The sequence below is a fragment of the Coccinella septempunctata genome, chromosome X (genome assembly GCF_907165205.1).
Source record: "Coccinella septempunctata chromosome X, icCocSept1.1, whole genome shotgun sequence".
NCBI classification, from domain to species: Eukaryota; Metazoa; Arthropoda; class Insecta; order Coleoptera; family Coccinellidae; genus Coccinella; species Coccinella septempunctata.
Window position 1 is genome coordinate 5669757 of NC_058198.1, and position 17011 is coordinate 5686767.

General features: G+C 35.1%; 3 protein-coding genes across 4 annotated transcripts; 1 reads left to right on the forward strand and 2 right to left on the reverse strand.

The window, feature by feature from the left end:
- Positions 1-1937: 1937 nt before the first annotated feature.
- Positions 1938-9382, reverse strand: LOC123321396 (chromatin-remodeling ATPase INO80). Of its 2 annotated transcripts, none has more exons than XM_044908961.1 (22): positions 9069-9382; positions 8832-8999; positions 8572-8744; positions 8348-8509; positions 7953-8291; positions 7554-7888; positions 7118-7416; positions 6924-7039; positions 6488-6866; positions 6027-6289; positions 5634-5902; positions 5281-5581; positions 4994-5086; positions 4689-4911; positions 4500-4627; positions 4276-4443; positions 4058-4216; positions 3891-4002; positions 3738-3835; positions 3501-3681; positions 3112-3264; positions 1938-2995 (listed from the first exon to the last, which is right to left on the reverse strand). In XM_044908961.1, exons 1-22 carry the CDS (start codon positions 9118-9120, stop codon positions 2718-2720), a joined length of 4449 nt encoding a protein of 1482 aa, XP_044764896.1. In that variant the 5' UTR covers positions 9121-9382; the 3' UTR covers positions 1938-2717. The 2 variants fall into 2 exon arrangements, with proteins under 2 accessions (XP_044764896.1, XP_044764895.1); XM_044908960.1 differs by having other exon boundaries at positions 1938-3013.
- Positions 9383-12809: 3427 nt separating this feature from the next.
- On the forward strand, positions 12810-13844 carry LOC123321399 (GATA zinc finger domain-containing protein 1). The gene has a single exon (XM_044908964.1). It carries the CDS (start codon positions 12952-12954, stop codon positions 13651-13653), a length of 702 nt encoding a protein of 233 aa, XP_044764899.1. The 5' UTR covers positions 12810-12951; the 3' UTR covers positions 13654-13844.
- A 168-nt stretch (positions 13845-14012) lies between these two features.
- LOC123321397 lies at positions 14013-16800 on the reverse strand. Its single transcript, XM_044908962.1, has 2 exons — positions 15287-16800; positions 14013-15181 (listed from the first exon to the last, which is right to left on the reverse strand). The coding sequence occupies exons 1-2, from the start codon at positions 16779-16781 to the stop codon at positions 14391-14393; spliced, it is 2286 nt and encodes a 761-aa protein (XP_044764897.1). The 5' UTR covers positions 16782-16800; the 3' UTR covers positions 14013-14390.
- Positions 16801-17011: the final 211 nt, after the last annotated feature.

Below are 17011 nucleotides of genomic sequence, written 5' to 3' on the forward strand. Positions count from 1 at the left end.
TGAAAACACCCAGGCTGGTTCATAATGCACTTTGGAAGAAAGTCTCTAGGAGGACAACCTGAGGTATTTGTGGCTAGTTTCTTCACTTCTGCTTTTACACCCATTCTTTTAGTTCTCAATATTTCAGAAATTTTATAACACTTTTATATCAAATCCTCATTTAGGTGGAAAGTTATTCACAAGTATTCTACAACTGGTAAAAGAGTCCCAAAGATACAAAGGTTGATTGTTTTTACCTGAACAGGGTTTAGACTGAAAGATTAGCAAAAACTGTGATGGTAGATAGAAAATGCCCATTATATCAAGATGTTTGAAATTAATCAGAGTTTCTGTAATTTTATAGTGGTGTTTGTGATAATGAAATGGTGACAGTACATCTTTTATTCTGTACCTGTAGATAAGGAGAGTTATACTGTTTTTGCAGATGGAAAACCCCCTGAAACTTGGAGCATTCACTTTATTGTTTGGTCAGCATATTTATAATTTTATGTCGCTCTTATGAATTTATTTATTTCGCATTTATTTATTTGTGTATTTCAGGAATCCATTGTTGCTAAATAATTCTCCATCTTCTAAAGCATTTTGATGGTGAAAATTGAAAACAACGCAAATTGTAATGAATTTTTGAAGAGTATGAAGATTCTGATTGTGGTATACTTTGAGTGTTAATTTGATATTTTCTAATTGAAATAAACTCTGGCGACAAAGTGAGTCCATTATTTCTTCCACTAAGTTATATTTTTGTCGGGAAATTTCGGGACACTTTTACTTTGGTGGTGGTATCAAATGAAACAAAAGAAATATTTTTGTTTATGTTATGTATTATGAGGAGTATGATTTTTTCCAACTACTGGTTTCGGGTTATGAAATTCATACCATGGGTTGAGTTTTCTGAATTTCAGGTAATAAGTACAATTTACAGTCTGTTCTGAACTATACGACTACAGATTATACAGTAAATTAATTTGAAAACTCCCTACCAACTGAATCTCAATTTGAAAAAGATCATATTCATCCAATAGAATCTGTTTTGGTTGGTTCTGATCTTATTAAATCTCAAAGTTTTTCTTCTTTCCTATTTTTTTCATAGAATATACCTATAAGGCGATTCAACCTTAAATGCGAATCTAACTAGAGGGTAATCTTACTTGATTTTATGCAGAGTTCCTTATAAATGAACCAATCTACCAATGAGATTGTCAAACCTTTCTTAGGCCCTAGTTTTTAGGAACTCTGCATAAACCCACCATAAAAATGATCGTCGAAAGAGATATTACACTATATTTATATACAAAAACTATTGATAATAAGCTGGTATAATTCTTCTAAATTTTGTATTTACATATCTCCTTGTCATGTGATGGTTGGGAACCTAAGAAGATATAGGAGATCGGCTGTTGCCACACGCTACGTAACACTAGCGCGTATTGGCCTAGCTATCAGAAAAGTAGGCTTAACCTTTTCGCCCAATTCGTGTCCCCCTTCAAATCGTATCTGTATTGCGCCTCCTTTCTATATCTTCTTGCTGCTATCTTGGTTTGTAATTGTCCGTGAGTACTGAAATTGAGTATTAACTTAAATACTCAATGGTACTGATCATCAGTGCCATTGTGCCTTTCATTTTCTTAAATTTGACAGGAATTATTATTTTATCTAGGTGTTGGGAATGACTTGAAAAAAATTATTGTCTCAGATCAGTAAAACAATTTTTTTTTTATTTGAGGTACCGATAGTGATGGAAGATGTGATAGTAGTACTCTTCTGAAATGTAAAATGAACATTCTTTTCATCTGTTTCTTCAAGCAATGAAACGACAGTACTGCCAGGCTTATTTATTTTGGTAAGACCAGTTTTTATTGATTTTGTGTGAACATTTTGGGTGGTTTTTCCACTCTGGTGGAAATATGTTAGGAAAAATCATGAACTAAAACGAAATATCCAATATATTTCTCTCTTTATTCACCATAAAAAGGACATACACTGTTTAATTTATCTATCCATCTCACAGACATTTTGCTGTTTTAAATACATTTGTACATATAGTACATTATATTACAATTAAACAAAGTAAATATAAGAGAAAATATTGGGCCACATCATTAAACGTGTAAGAAATGCGCCTGCGATTTAATACTGAAAACCTTGAAGAAAAACTGAAAAAGGGGATAACATATTATACAGTTATCTAAAAATATAAAATATGCCAGAAAACAACTATGTATGGCCGGATATTGAAATTGTGAAAAAGTACATTCAGGTTATATTCTGACGAGAAAATAGTTTCTTACTGGGGGAGTATGATGTATGCCCAAAAATTTTCATCACAGAACGAAATTTTATCAGAATATTCTTTATATTTACAGGATTTACTCGTACATATAATACTGAATCCACAAAAATCCGACAGAATCCTATCCAAACAAGCAACTTACATCTCAAACAGTTGGTATAGGGGGGAAAATGTACACGAAGTCCTCTCTTATAATTTTCAGTTTTAGGAAAATAAACATCTTGTGTGTTAGAATACCGATTGATATTCCAAGATACAAACAATAAATTACATCCTTGTTTCGAAAATTCGAAAAAAAAACTACTCGTACAGAATATTAGAACTTTCATAAACATTCAATAAATTAACATCATTGTTGAAAGATTCTGGTGGTAGTTGAAATCGTCACTCAAGTCTTTTTCACCTTGTCCCATATACACTTTTTCTGCTAGGAATCGGGTTGTTCCGGAAAATCAAACACGTAACTGGAGTATAAGTGGCTGGTACTACTAGTTGTGTTTGTTCCATCAGAGGGTAAAGGCACAGGTAAAGGCCTGGTTGGCTTTCTTGGCTTATAAGTGCCACGAGTACTTGTATTCAGAGGACCAGAAGGTTTCAACCTGGGTCTTCCAGGACCTCGACGGACTGTTGATACAGGAGAAGACATACCAGCAGCACCAGAGTTTTCTGCCGCTGCGTTACTCGAGTTAGCTGCATTTCCATCCCCTATACTCATATCTGAACCTGAATATCGAGATAAATGATTTCACAAGTCAGAAGCTCGAAAGGAGCAAATGCATGAGATTCCATCAAATGAAAATGGGTGGAGGAATTTGACTTACCTGAAGTGAAAATTCCACTTGTGGCAGAACCACTATTTATTCTATTCAGGGTCGAAGCTCTTCTGGAACCTCTTGGTCTTCCCCTCTTTGAAGATCCCCTAGCAGGTGTTCTTGGCTTAACTGCTGACCCATACACATTATATACTGTATATTCTGAAATAGTAGAAAACTAGTTAGCTGGTAGATCTACAATATCGGTAGATGCTCAATTATTTGGCTTTCTAAGTACATCTACAACATTCTACGTCGGGATTCTCAAAATTTTCAAAGTATCTTTCCGAGAAATATTTTGACGTTAATTTGACAGCCTCGGATGGTTTCGTCACATGACTCATTTGGTAGATTAGTATGTATGATTTATCATAAGCGATATAATGCATTTGACTTACTGCTGCTGAGAGATCCTTCATTGTCCTCGAAAAAGCTCGCATCAGAGAGGTCATCCGTTAAAACATCGTTAGATGTTACACTTTGAGGACTCGTAGGGGTGCTATCTACATTCAAAAACTGATCCTCGAAATTAGTATCGTGCGTTTTAAGCCTTTTTGGTTCAGCAGCGGCGGAAATGGTCTGGGAATGAAATTTTATTTATCAGATTCAGAATAACATAAAGGTCAAAAACATACCTTGAACGGAGGTTCGATCCTTTTACGTTTCTCAGCATCCTGCACGGTTAGGATAGGCTCGATCTTCGGCACTACAGCTTGCTCAACCTTAGCGGATGCTAGAAAAAAATTCGAAAATTCAGATCTGAATTAATTAAATGAAAACATCCTTACATTTATGGAATTTTTGGACTAGTTCTTCTTCATCAAGTAGAAGAGATACCACTTCCTTCGGTTTTAATGTGTCTGGTTTGAAATTACCACCGCTGATAACCAATTTTTGAATCTGGAAAAAACCATACAGTAATATGGAAACAAGGTGCATTCAAAAAAATACTGACTTCACTCTTTTCTCTTGCCCTTTGAAGAATCCTTTCTTCTATTGTTCCTTTACATATCAATCTGTAGACTGTAACTTGTTTTGTTTGCCCCAAACGATGGGCTCTATCCATAGCTTGTTGGTCTACAGTTGGATTCCAGTCACTGTCATAAAATATAACCTAGAGATAAAAAATTGGTGATATACTTTGCGAATTATAAACATCGGTGTGAATCTTACAGTGTCTGCGGCAGTGAGGTTAATTCCCAGGCCCCCAGCTCTTGTTGACAATAAGAAAACAAAAATATCAGTCCTAGCTTGAAAATCTGCAACCATGTCCCTTCTTTCTGAAATCTTAGAGGAACCATCTAACCTCATGTATTTGTGATGTCGATGCCACATATATTCCTGAAATGAATTTATAATTTTACAGAAAATTAGCTGAGTAAAAGTTTTCACTTTACCTCAAGAAGATCAATCATCTTCGTCATCTGAGAATAAATCAACACTCTATGACCCTCTTTCTTAAGCTTTTTCAGTAGGCTATCAAGAACCGATAGTTTACCTGCATCGGTAACCAAAGTTTCTTTATCTGCAATCGAATAATTTTCCTTTTTTTCTAGTTGCTAACAGAGAATTTCTTTATATTATACCTGGGATATAGATATTAGACCATCCGTTGATTGGTTTTAAAATATCGATAGGGCTATATACAGTGGGATACAAATACTTTGCAGGAGATTTGTTTGCCTCGTTACCGGTTGCTTCAGTCCAATAAAAATTGAGAGAACTATAAGAGAATTCATCTGTGTGTCTTTTGAATGCATGAGCAGCCCGTCTCGAGGAGCAATATAGGGTGATATTACAATTTTGTATCTGAAATAGATTATAATTTCATGTAAAACATTCAGAAATTAACAAGGTTGAATATTTATTGACAGATGGAAATCTTATTTACCTTTGGTATTAGGCTGGATAAAAATGAAGGCAATTCTGAAGAAATATACTCTTTCTTGATAAATTTCATATTACTATCACCAAATTTTGATATCTGAAAATACAAGAATATAATATTTCAATTATAAAGATGGCATTAGATTAGAATTGAGTGAGCCAGAAGATCTACCTTATTAGTAGATTTCTTTTTCAGTAGATCCACCTTTTTGTGAAATGCACCTCATAGAATTGAAAAATCACATACATTCGAGTAGAAATGATTGAGAAAACGATGAAAAATTATCGTACCTGTATATCATCAGTCTTACTGCTTTCCATATCGATTTCTTGGGATACTCCCAAGTTATCCATATAGTTTTGTTCGGATGTAGAAAAATAAGTATGCCTTGCATGTCCATAAATCACTTTGCTGGCACAATTGTTGCGAGTGAAAATTAGGTCTCGAAGCAGCAAATTTGAGGTTAGGTCATCAGTAAGTGATGTATGGCATACAATATTCAATGATGGTTTTCGATCCACTGGTGAGCTCCAATCATCAATAAATTTTGTCAACCTTTCTTTATTTTGTGAATAATAGTAGTGTTGCCACCTGAAAAGTACCAGATTAGCAAAATATCTGTGATTTAAGACTCAAAGCTTACCGTTTAAGAATATTCCCTTGGAAAATTTGGTATATCTCATTGAAACTTAAATGCATATCCATACAGAAATTGAATATAGTATCGGACTCATTGATAACAGCAGAAGCTATATATTTGCAAGTGAATAAGAAATGTTTCTGCATCAACAAAAAGTTTAATTCTGGCAAATTGAGATCGTATATCAACCGAGGAACGTGGTACATTACAGATGTTGGTGTTATCGGAGATTTAGCGTCCCTTCTTTCGAATAGCTCGGGATGATTACATACCTGAAACAAGCATAAATAAATAGAGAAAAAGAGAGAAAAAGTTTATTTTATGGCCATCGACCTAGGTCCTTCAGCCCTTCATAAATAAATATGTATGACGAAATATAAATTCCGTTCATCTCACCTTTCTAAACTGCATAACCAAATTCATTAAATTAGAAGTGAAATTTTTATCTACACTATGTGCATCTCCACCTCCAACGCTATAGTGGATTAAGTCTTCTATTTTTATTTTTTGTTTTAAAGCTATGTACAATAATTTTTGTCTAGTAGTTAACGGGCAGTAGACCATTATTTCTATTTTGTCAGAAAGTTCATTCTCCACATCTTTCTTTATTCTTCTCAGCATAAAAGGTTTCAGAATCATATGAAGCCTTGATAAATGTTCTGAAAAAGTTGAAAGACTAAATTAAACAATAATTTCCGGGAGTCAGCAACCCAAAATACACAGCCATCTGATAGCATCCTTCAAAACCCCCTTTTTTGTTAAAATAACATCAGGACATGTAGTACCACCATATAAATATAAAAGAGAATAACTTTACACTAACCCCGTGCTGCTATGCACTATTAAGCCTTACTTACTCTCATCAATCCCAGTTTTATTTTCAGCATGACTTTCGATATCTTTGGAAAACCACTCGTTAAATTCTTCATGTGAATCAAACAAGGTTGGCATAATAAAATGTAGTAGAGCCCACAACTCAGCCATACTGTTTTGAATTGGAGTTCCACTGAGAAGTAATCGATTTCTACAGCTGAAACCTAGTAAGGTCTTCCATCTCATACTGCTGGTACTCTTTATAGCCTGAGCTTCATCCAATATCATGTACTGCCATTTTATCCTATTGAAATACTTGATGTCGGTAATGACAATCTGATAACTTGTTATCACAATGTGGAAACTGGCTTCTTTGGTATAAATATCTTTCTGATCCCAGAATTGTCTTAGTATTTTACGCTCCTGAAAATAATTTGTCGATTTTATCTTAATTGTACATTGTACTGTTGCTTCACTCACATTCGGATTGCCCCAGTAAGGTACAACTTTGAAAGATGGAACGAATTTCGCTATTTCTTGTTGCCAATTGTGTAGAGTAGAAGCTGGAGATATTATCAGAAATGGACCCCACACAGCTGAAAATTTTTCCAGATGAGTTATGAAACAACTAATACTATGAGGAAACTTCTGCATAGTGGTTTTTCCATACTCACCATATTTCTCTGCTATGTGGCACAAAAACGCAATACTTTGAACAGTTTTCCCCAGACCCATCTCATCAGCTAAAATGCCACTTATACCCTGAGAGTACAAGTTAGCTAGCCAATTCATTCCCCTCAACTGGTATCCCTTCAATTTTCCCCTGAATATTTTTGGTTGGGGTTGCTCCCCATCTGGATCCAAATCTTCTATGAATGAGGAATTTGCTTCAAGATCAAAATGTTTTGTCCTTGTACGCTCGTTTAGGAAAGCTTCTTCGGCATTCTTTTTGGCTTTCTCTTTCATGATCTCGCTACACATAGAAATTTTTACTACTTAAATGTGGTTTAAATTGAGGGGAATTATGTGAATAAGAAAATGAAAAGTAAAAATAGAAAAAAGCTACATATTCAACAATTCAATTTTTTGATCTTTTGAGTATCAAATTACCTATCATATTCATCGATAGCTGCTAGCCTTGGATTTTTTTCCTCGTCTAATTGGTTCAATATCCTCAGTTGTTCCTCAGCAGATGCAGTGCCCAACTTCTTCGACATGAAGTGGGCATATAACTCAGTTTGAGTAATTAGGAAATTGAGCTTTCTCTGCTGTCTTTTCGCTTCGATTAGTTCATGATCGATTTTTCTCTGTTCTTCTGCTTCTCTCTCCATTCGTTTTTTCACTTCACGATCTAACCTTCTGGATCGTTTCCAATAAGCAATATTTTCCCTAGCAAGACGTTTCATACGCCATTGCTGCTCTTTGACAATTCTGGCTGATAAAACCTGATAAACAGAACAAGATTAATAACCTTCAAAGTGGATCAGATGATTCACATCTTATACTTACAGCCTTTTGCCTGACAACTTTGGCACACTGTTGTGCAACTCTTTTACACTGGAGAAGGGTTTCCTTATGTCTATTGGATTTCGACCTTTGTTGTTTACCAACTTCTTTTTTGATCAAATTGGAGAAAACTCTTTTTCTTTTGATAGTCATCATATCCTCCCATTTCTTTTTAGCTTCCTCATCTTTAAATTTCTTAACTTTTTTTCGTTGTTGACCAGTTGATGAAGATGATAAGGACATATTAGACGAATTAAAATTACACTGTACATTAGACGAGTCTTCATCAAAAGTTTGGAAGTCTAATCCATTTTCTAAGTTCAAATCTAAACAAGGCTCCTCCTGAAAACAAAAGGATATAAAAATTTTTTGCATTTTATTGTTACTTTTCTACATACAGCAATATCTTCTAGCATATTTGAAGGGTATAAAGGTGTCTCAGACGTTTCATCACGTCTCTTTTTCTTTGATAAGGGTGAAGGTATGGTTTTCTCTGTGGCAGCATAATGATCAACTGTGCTTACTAATCCAGCTCCATAATACATATAATCATTGAAATTCTGGAAAGAATCAACATCCTTGCTTATCTAAATTGTGACTTCATGTTTCCCTGGACACTTACCTTTTTTCCCTGTCTGAGGTTTTTTTGATATGAATGCAACTTTAAAATATGTTGGTACTGTACCTCCTCAGGTGGACTGTCTGTATTTTCTTGTAATATATCTGCTAACCATTGTCTATCACCGGACACATTGCTGAAGTTGTAGTAATCGGTTGGTGTTATAAAGTCCGCAACTACAAAAAATAAATTGTAATATGAACTTATGAAATTGCATTGGTTGAAAATTCAGAGAAAAGGAATAGTCCAGGAAAATAATGTACCCTTGAAACCCAACAATTCTTCGTTATTAGCTTCATCACTATCACTACTGGTGTCTTCTGTAGAAACTTTGAGGCTGTGTAGAAATTGATTAACATCTAAAGCTTTTTCGACCCTTGCTAAATGTAAAGGTTTCGCACTTTTTCTTTTGACGCAGGGTTTCGGTTTTTCTACAAAAAAGATACACTGTTTATTTATCCTGCCTTGTTTTGCAGTTATAAGTTCATATCCATAAATACCTGGCAGAATTTTGAACGTTTTATCCACATTCTTCCGGTACGAATTGGCCATTATTCAATATAATTGTTGAGAAATAGAAAAAAAACTTTCGAAAACAGTATATTTTATAAAAATAAAAAACCAATTAATATAGGTTATGCTTTGCTTAATTTACTTTTTTGAAGTTGCACTCAATAAAATTTCCTCTGTTTTTGAATTCCCTTCATTTTGATTGAATTTGTAGGATAATTCACAATATAAAATGGTAAAAAATTCATTATTTTCCTATGTGTTTTTAATTCCATATTCCAAATACATTATTTGACATTTCTAGCGTCAAACGACGCTGTTCTTCTTTCTTAGATTGATCTGTCTTACGTTTTTTTTTCTTATATACCGTATTCATTTAAATATATTCAAAGTATTTCAAAATATTCATTGTAATCTTTTTGATTGGATTACGAATACTATAAACGTAATCTACCGAATATACATTCCCGCGGTACATTTATCTAACGCGCATGCTTTGGCGATTAGTTTATTGGTGGAAACAATTCAACTGCGTTTGCGTAGTCATATGAACCAAGTGCTGAAGCAGAATAGTTCAATTTTATACAAATTTGGAATATCTTTCTACGAATAATTGAAATCTGTTTTCTTTTAGTACAAAATACAATCTGATGCTCTTGCGTTTACAGTTTTTATGAAAACATATATATTAAATAATTGTACAATTCGAGTGTAGAATTTCGACGAAATTTAATTTTAATTGAAGCTGGCCAGTACTTACCACGAACATTTTTGGAAACTTTTGACATTGGGTCTAAACTGCCGGTGGGAAAATGGGGATTCCATGATTTGGATGAATCTTCGTTTTTCCTAAGTCGATGAAGGTTCTCAAATTTTTTGTTTTTTTGTGGATCTTTGTTCCTATATCTATTTTCAGAAGAAGGGGTACGGAATTTTTTAGAACGAATTCTTCCAGAAACAAGATCTTCATATCCTTTTTCATCAATTTTTTCGTCGCACATTAACAGAGTGTAGTCATGTTCGGATTTGAGGATTTTGATTGCATCTGCAGTTGTTTTGGAATCAGCAAGAGTTGCCTGGCTTAGGTTATTTGTGCCAATATTCTTCTTAGATTCGGCGTTATTTTTTGTAACTCTTACAGTATTGTGAAAAGGGTAGTCTTTTTTCTTTGTGGTAGCGTTCAGTGGAGCAGAGTTGGTTTTGCTTTTTTTAGTGTTATCCGTATATTGCGAAGGAATATAAGTTTCTTCGGGTATTTTGACTTTTTTGTTACAGTTTGCTGCAGTCCTCTTCTCAGTTTTAGTCTTTTCCTTCGGTAACCCCATAATTGAAATACCGGAACCACACAAGTTATTTTCGTCAACATGTGGCGTAGAATCATTTGGAACACTAGATTTATACTTCTTTATTCCGTAAGATAGTTTATTATCCACTATTTTAAAATTGAAACCAGATTTTTCAAAGAACATATTACGGTATCCATCTCCCAAAACTTGTTTTTCCTCCTTTTCGCCGGTATTCTTCATTTTTTCACTTCTCTTAGCTTTTTTGGCGGCACTTTTGAGAGATTCATATTGTTGATCTGATTGCTGACTAGCATACTTTTTTTTGTTTGCGTGTTTTCTCTCGGCATCATTCGAGTAACAGCGATAGTCTAAATTTTGTCTCGGATTCCCTGTAATTTTGTAACTCTGATTTTTTAGATTTTGACTATTTGAACAAGATCTTCGAATGTTGGTACCATTTTGGTGTCTGTTTGGATTGTTATTGAGATCACTTGGACGGTTTTCAATTCTATCAACATTGGACAGTAATTGGTGGGATGCAAGATTTTCAAAATTTCTACTCTGTAACTTATTTTCAATAATAGAATGATGATGTGATGATTCCGATTTAATTTTTGTAGACATAGAATTAGATTTTACAGAACTTTCACTCAGCAATCTGCGTTTATTAATATTGGATCTGAGATTTGTCTTGTTCATCTTCATTGCGGTATCTTGTTCCTGAAAATTCTTTTCTTTTGGTAGACCCTCAATGGCCGACTCTTTTTTAACGAAATCATTGATATTTTTTCCAGTTTTGGCTACGTCGTTTATAGTCCTGAAATATTTCTTTCCAGTTACAGGATCTGTAACTTTGAAAAACAGTTTATTACCCAAAATAACGCATTTCAAACCGGAGTTTTCATCCTTGAATATTCTGATAGCAGAGGGATCCCTCGACACTATACTTTTCTCATTGGTTTCAGTTGAAGAAGTTTCGTTAACTGCTCTGAATTCAGATTTCTTCATTTTCTTTTGGATCTGATCGTATAAAGAGTGTGAAATAGAATTATTGTCTATTATCTTAGCAGGTGTGAGCTGTCTGTCACATATCTCATTTTTCTTCTTAGTATAACGATTCATTACAGAACAGTTTTCAGCACTATCATTAGAATATTTATTCTCATATTTCTTTTGGCTATCCGTTCGCCTCACAGTAAAATCTGATTCCAAATAACTTTCAGTTTGATGTCGATTTTTGGAAGTGGGATTTTGAATATCTTCAGCATTTTGTGAATCATTCAATTTACTCTCTACATCATCAACGAACATAGCTTTATTCAAGACTTCTTCCTCCAATAAATGAAGGATCGAATTTTCTTCCATGTCTTTTTCAGATGGAATTTCTCCATAATTAGTCCCGTTCACGGAATCATCAAAAAATGTACCTTCATTAGCATTCGATATATTATTTTCATATAGAAGTTCTTTCATTAACACTTCCATAATTGATTCAGCACTTGGCAAATTTTCGTCAAGTATTTCATTTTCAGAAATAGGACTATTATAACAACCTCTATCTCGTCCCTGTATTTCAGTCGATATAAGGTCGGCTTTATCGGTTTCAGAAGGATTTGTAGTCTTGCTCAGGCATTCGAAATTTTTCTCACAACAGAATGTTTCAATTGTGGAAGTGATTTGTTTATGTTTTATTTTCTCAAGGGGACGCCCTGATTTTGGAGATTCGTTCACATTTCTGGAGAATCTCTTCAAAGTCGCCTCTTCACCCCCAAATTTCAAAAACCCAACTGGTAACTCGGTGAAAATTGAGGAATTTAAAGAACATGTTTCGATTTCCTTGTATTTTGGCGAGCTGAGATCAATTAATTGAATTTCATCACGAAAAGTTTCATGAACAGGAATTTCCACGTCTGGAGAACAATCTGAACATAGCAATCTTTTGAAATAATTCTTCCAAAGGGTTTGTTTGGGTCTCTTACAGCTTGTACATTTCGACATCTTTAGATATCAGAAAACTCATCGCCTCACGTTATTTAAAGTCGTTTTCTTACCACCCGTGAAGGTCTGTCAACAACACTTAAACTTTTGCACAAGGAACTATTTTATTCACTAATAATTACTGAGGATTTTCTCACAAAAAATTTCAAAATACTTTATAGACGCTGTCATGCTCAGTAATTAATTTTCGTAAACCACGGAGTATCATATGAAGCTGACGGAACTTGTTTTTCCTTCAGGAACGAACGTCAGATGGCAATTCAAAAATTTCGAAACTCCAAATTTATATTTTAAAAACTAATATTTCAGTAGCTTAAGATAACTAGAATGAAAATGAAATTATACAAATTCACCACAATTTTTCTTCTGCCTGTTTGGTGTGGAGTGAAGAACAAAGAGGAAGTGTTGAGAACAGCACAAACATTTTCTTGCTCTATGATCTACAGATCCTAACCATACTTTTACGTAAACGTCAAAATGTTTTGAAATTCGAATATTTCTTAAATGATAAAGTTATCTTATAAATTGAATAATATGCCTACATGTAGATTTATTGATTGATGAGAAATATTTTGAAATATCCAATGTAATGCCGCTCCGAGGTACGCCTGTTTGTCTCAAATGCAAAGCAACCGAGTCTCCTTTATGGACGAATGCTGAAAATTTGGGAGCTATATGCTTAAATTGTGTGAACGAAACTAAAGAAAGCATTAAAACAGAAGAAGAAGGATCCTCGACCGATGTCAAACCATCTAAACAGAAAACTCGATCAACTAGGTCTACAAGATTAAATCCATTTGCTCTCCCTAAGCTTGGTGCACCTAGAGGTAGAGGAAGACGTTCTCTGTTTAAAAGAACTCCATTGAAAGCTCCACAGGCTGTTGCAACGCCTGTAACAAGTGACTCTGTATTTTGCGAGGGGTTTTATTATCAAGTTGGTGATATCGTTAGATTGATCGGAGAAGATGATGGTGACTATTACTATGCCCAGATAAGGGGATTATTAACCGATCAGTATTGTGAAAAGAGTGCAGTCATAACTTGGTTGCTTCCTACTAAAGAAAGTCCGCCACCAAATGAACGTTTTGATGCTGCAACATATATTATAGGACCAGAGGAAGAACTACCAAGAAGCCTAAGATGTATGGAATTCATAATGCATGCACCTTCAGATTACTATAAATCATCGACAACCCCTTATCCTAGCATAAGTGCCCCTGCTGTGCCAGGTTATATATGGACTTCTTTGAAATCTATTCAGACTGCTAGTGCTGCTGCTGTAGGACGATGATTTCTATTGGCCATGTTGAGATTACAATGAAATTGTTAGACTGCAGTTGAGCTATTTGTTGTGTTATCCATCCAATTGCATTTTTGGGGATATGCATTTTTGATGGATATTTCAAATTTCTTTAATTTATTATGAATGTTTATATGTGAAATGTCTTGTTATTTCTCATTCAGTTGAAATAAATGAATATGGAAAACATTGAATTTTTTTTTTCTGATAATTCAGATTTTTTCAACCCACTTCTGATTTTTGGAACATATCAACCCCTTCATCAGTAGTTGATCAATTGAACCAATATGTTAGTTATCATTTTTTTATTGTTACAGTAATGAATATGTATATAATTATAAAATATGATCTACAAATAAAGAGGAATATTTATTTTTGCTGAGGTTCAGTCTAAGAATAAATACAGTGATTTCGACTATTAAAAGATTCTCTTAATAAAAATATGAATTATAAATTGGTCAGAAACCTATCAATTAGGACATAAATATAAAATACAATAAGGAATCGAACAAACAAATTATTAGAAAATATGATTGTACCTAGAATTTCAACAAGTGGACACTTTGGTTATATCTTATTGTTGATATAAAATGATAATCTTCATTCAGAGTACATTTCTTGCCAACTTTTTTGTTTTTTTTTTCATCTGTTGCATCACTTCAAGAGCACTGCACTTCTCATTCTTCATTAATTATTATATTGTGTTTTCTTCATACAAACTGCATTTTTTAATTCTCAAAATTTTTTTCACTACATTCAAACATACTTCCCATTGATCCTCTTTCGGTAACAGTAACAGCAGGGATTAGATCGGTTTCGCGTATATAATGCCGATCAGTTTCTTCGAGCTCTTCATCGTCCTCATTCATATCGAATAAAAATCTTTCATGAAATCCATTAGAATAGTCGTTTTCATTGACTTTGATTGGAGATTTAACTTTTTCGCTCAATGAAATCTTAGCTAATATCTCCTCCAATTCTCTTTTGTCATCGAATGTGATATATGCGATCTCGTTTTGAGAAACTTTTTTGATCGCATCGTTTTCAGATAGAATTTCTGTTTTCATATCGGTATTCATCCTTCCTTCAGGCTGTCCTGAGGAATTGAGTTGTGTTGGATCATCTGGAATCGAAGTTTTTGATGAAGAATATTCTGAAACACCGCTATCATTCCTGGATACCCTCTGTGAGTGTTCTAATGGGATTAAAATCGGAGCAGGCGAAAGTGGATGATTCAAACTTGGTGGAATACATTCACGAACATCTGCAATATTTGGGGCTTGATTTTTCTTAACGTTCATCGATTTGTATTCTTGTGGTTCAGTTTGAGGTCCTTCGTAACTGGATGGAGTGAATTCATTGCGTTCGCAATCACTATTTGATTCCGGAGAAATATTCATACATGTTTCTTTATTTTCGTATTTTGGAGTATTCACTAGTTCTCTGGGAGATTGGGAACTTGAGTTTTGAGCAGCTGGGCTGGTACTTATTGAAAGATCATTTCTAACTGATGCACGCTCTTGTTGTGGCTGTTCTGTTTCAGTTTTATGATATACATTTTCATCCGGTGTGGTATCATATGGCGATTTTTTCTTTGTTTTTTCCTTTTCTCCGCACTTAGAATCTTCTAGGGAAACGCACTCCATTAATTGTGGTAAATCTGCGATCGTTGTTGGGATCCATGGGAGATTTGGATCTATAGCAGCAGGCTCCGTGACTTCTGCTGAAGATGTTAAAGGAGATAGCTGAGGAATAAGAAGATCGGATGAAGAACATTGTGCATCATCATTCGGAGCGCTGAATAGATTCCTATTGACAGACGTCTTTTCCGTTTCCTCGGTATGTTCGCTCACGTAAATGGCATCCACGAGTAGATCAATCCCAGACACTTGACATTCTTCGACGTTCTTGGTAGGCGATTCTTGAGGAATTTCTTCGAATTCTTCGATCTCCCAAAGTTCGATAGGGTTCCTTGTGAATCCCACTGATCGATCTTCGGAGTTCGACGAGGGATATGAAAAGAGTTCGATATCTGTTTTGTTCGAGTCTGCGATGGACATGGTGCCCTCGGACGTCAACATACCGTTTTCTGAGGCTGTCAGGGTGCCTTCCGACATTGCATCCTCGACACCTGCATTGCTGAGCAGCTGTCTATCTCTATGAAGGTACGGTATGGAGCGCACCATGATCGAACGAGGAAGCACGCAAATCTTGAACGATGTTTCTTCTATCAAATGGCGTAATGGTAATCTGAGAGATTGCCACGGATACTCAACATCGTTGCTATCGAATGGGATGCATTCGAATTTAACATCGACCAGTGAACTGAATCTCTCGTTAGGCGGTACTAGACTTATACAACATTCATAAGGATCGTTGGTGGCCGTGGTTTTATCCACGGAATCGTTCACTCTACACCGGAAGATGATGTCTGCCATTGTGATCTCCGTCAGGAGGGCAGCTATCAGATCGTTTTCTTCTAGAAGCAACAGGAAGATTCGTCGCGGTTGGGCGTAATTCTTCAAGTCCCTAAGTTGCAGTATATACGGTCTTTCTAATACATATTCACCGTGAAGGTGTCTCAGGTGTTTCGACAACTTCTCGTTCTCATCCTCTAATAAGTTGTTACGTTTGTACCTCCAGAAGCAGTAGTCTTGGTCAGGTCGCAAGAACCAACGATTCGCCCTCGATATTGGACATTTGAAGATCCATAGCACCTTAGCGAAGCAGTATTCCTTGTAATGCAGCTTGGCGCCGTAATCGAAGGACATTTCCCCCCTGCAATGGGGGTAATAGGAACAGGGAAAGCTCACCCTGGACGCAAAGTTCTCGTAAAGTATTTGACGGATCGGACGGTCGTTTGCCCTCAGGTCGTCGTCGTCTAGGTAATATCTGTAGCCTTCGAAACATGGCCCGCAAATGAAGGACACTGATTTGCACGAATAGATCGGCGGTATCACTAGAAGTTCATCGCAAACGCCGCACCTTCTTGAAATATTCGGCTCGATCGGTAAAATTTTAACATATTTATAAGGTACATTCATAATATCTACAACGATTTTTGGAAAATCAACAAAAATTTTAGCGGACTGGAATGAAACGAATAATATGAGATTCATGCGAACATTTCATGACATCTGTTGTTCCTGATAAGGCTAAAAAAACTTATCAGAAGAGTGGAATAAAAGTGTATACATATGCTAGTTTAGTAAACGTAATGTGAATTACGTTCTCGAAAGAATTCGGACAATCGGGAAAAATGTCATGAAGAGAAGTTTCCAAAGTAAAAAAATTGAAATTGAAAGCAAACAAAGCATTGAACGTTCAAAATTTTCGTTCAAAGATTGAA

Bases quoted from the DNA above. Each gene is read 5' to 3' on its own strand.
- LOC123321396 (XM_044908960.1), bottom strand. From the start codon at position 9,120: ATGGCCAATTCGTACCGGAAGAATGTGGATAAAACGTTCAAAATTCTG. The intron at 8,510-8,571 runs GTAAGTGTCCAG...GATTCTTTCCAG, and splicing joins ACCTCAGACAGGGAAAAAAG to AATTTCAATGATTATATGTA. The intron at 5,087-5,280 runs GTACGATAATTT...TTGTATTTTCAG, and splicing joins GTAAGACTGATGATATACAG to ATATCAAAATTTGGTGATAG.
- LOC123321399 (XM_044908964.1), top strand. From the start codon at position 12,952: ATGCCGCTCCGAGGTACGCCTGTTTGTCTCAAATGCAAAGCAACCGAG.
- LOC123321397 (XM_044908962.1), bottom strand. From the start codon at position 16,781: ATGAATCTCATATTATTCGTTTCATTCCAGTCCGCTAAAATTTTTGTT. The intron at 15,182-15,286 runs ATTCTAAGTGCG...AGCCACAACAAG, and splicing joins GGAGTGCGTTTCCCTAGAAG to AGCGTGCATCAGTTAGAAAT.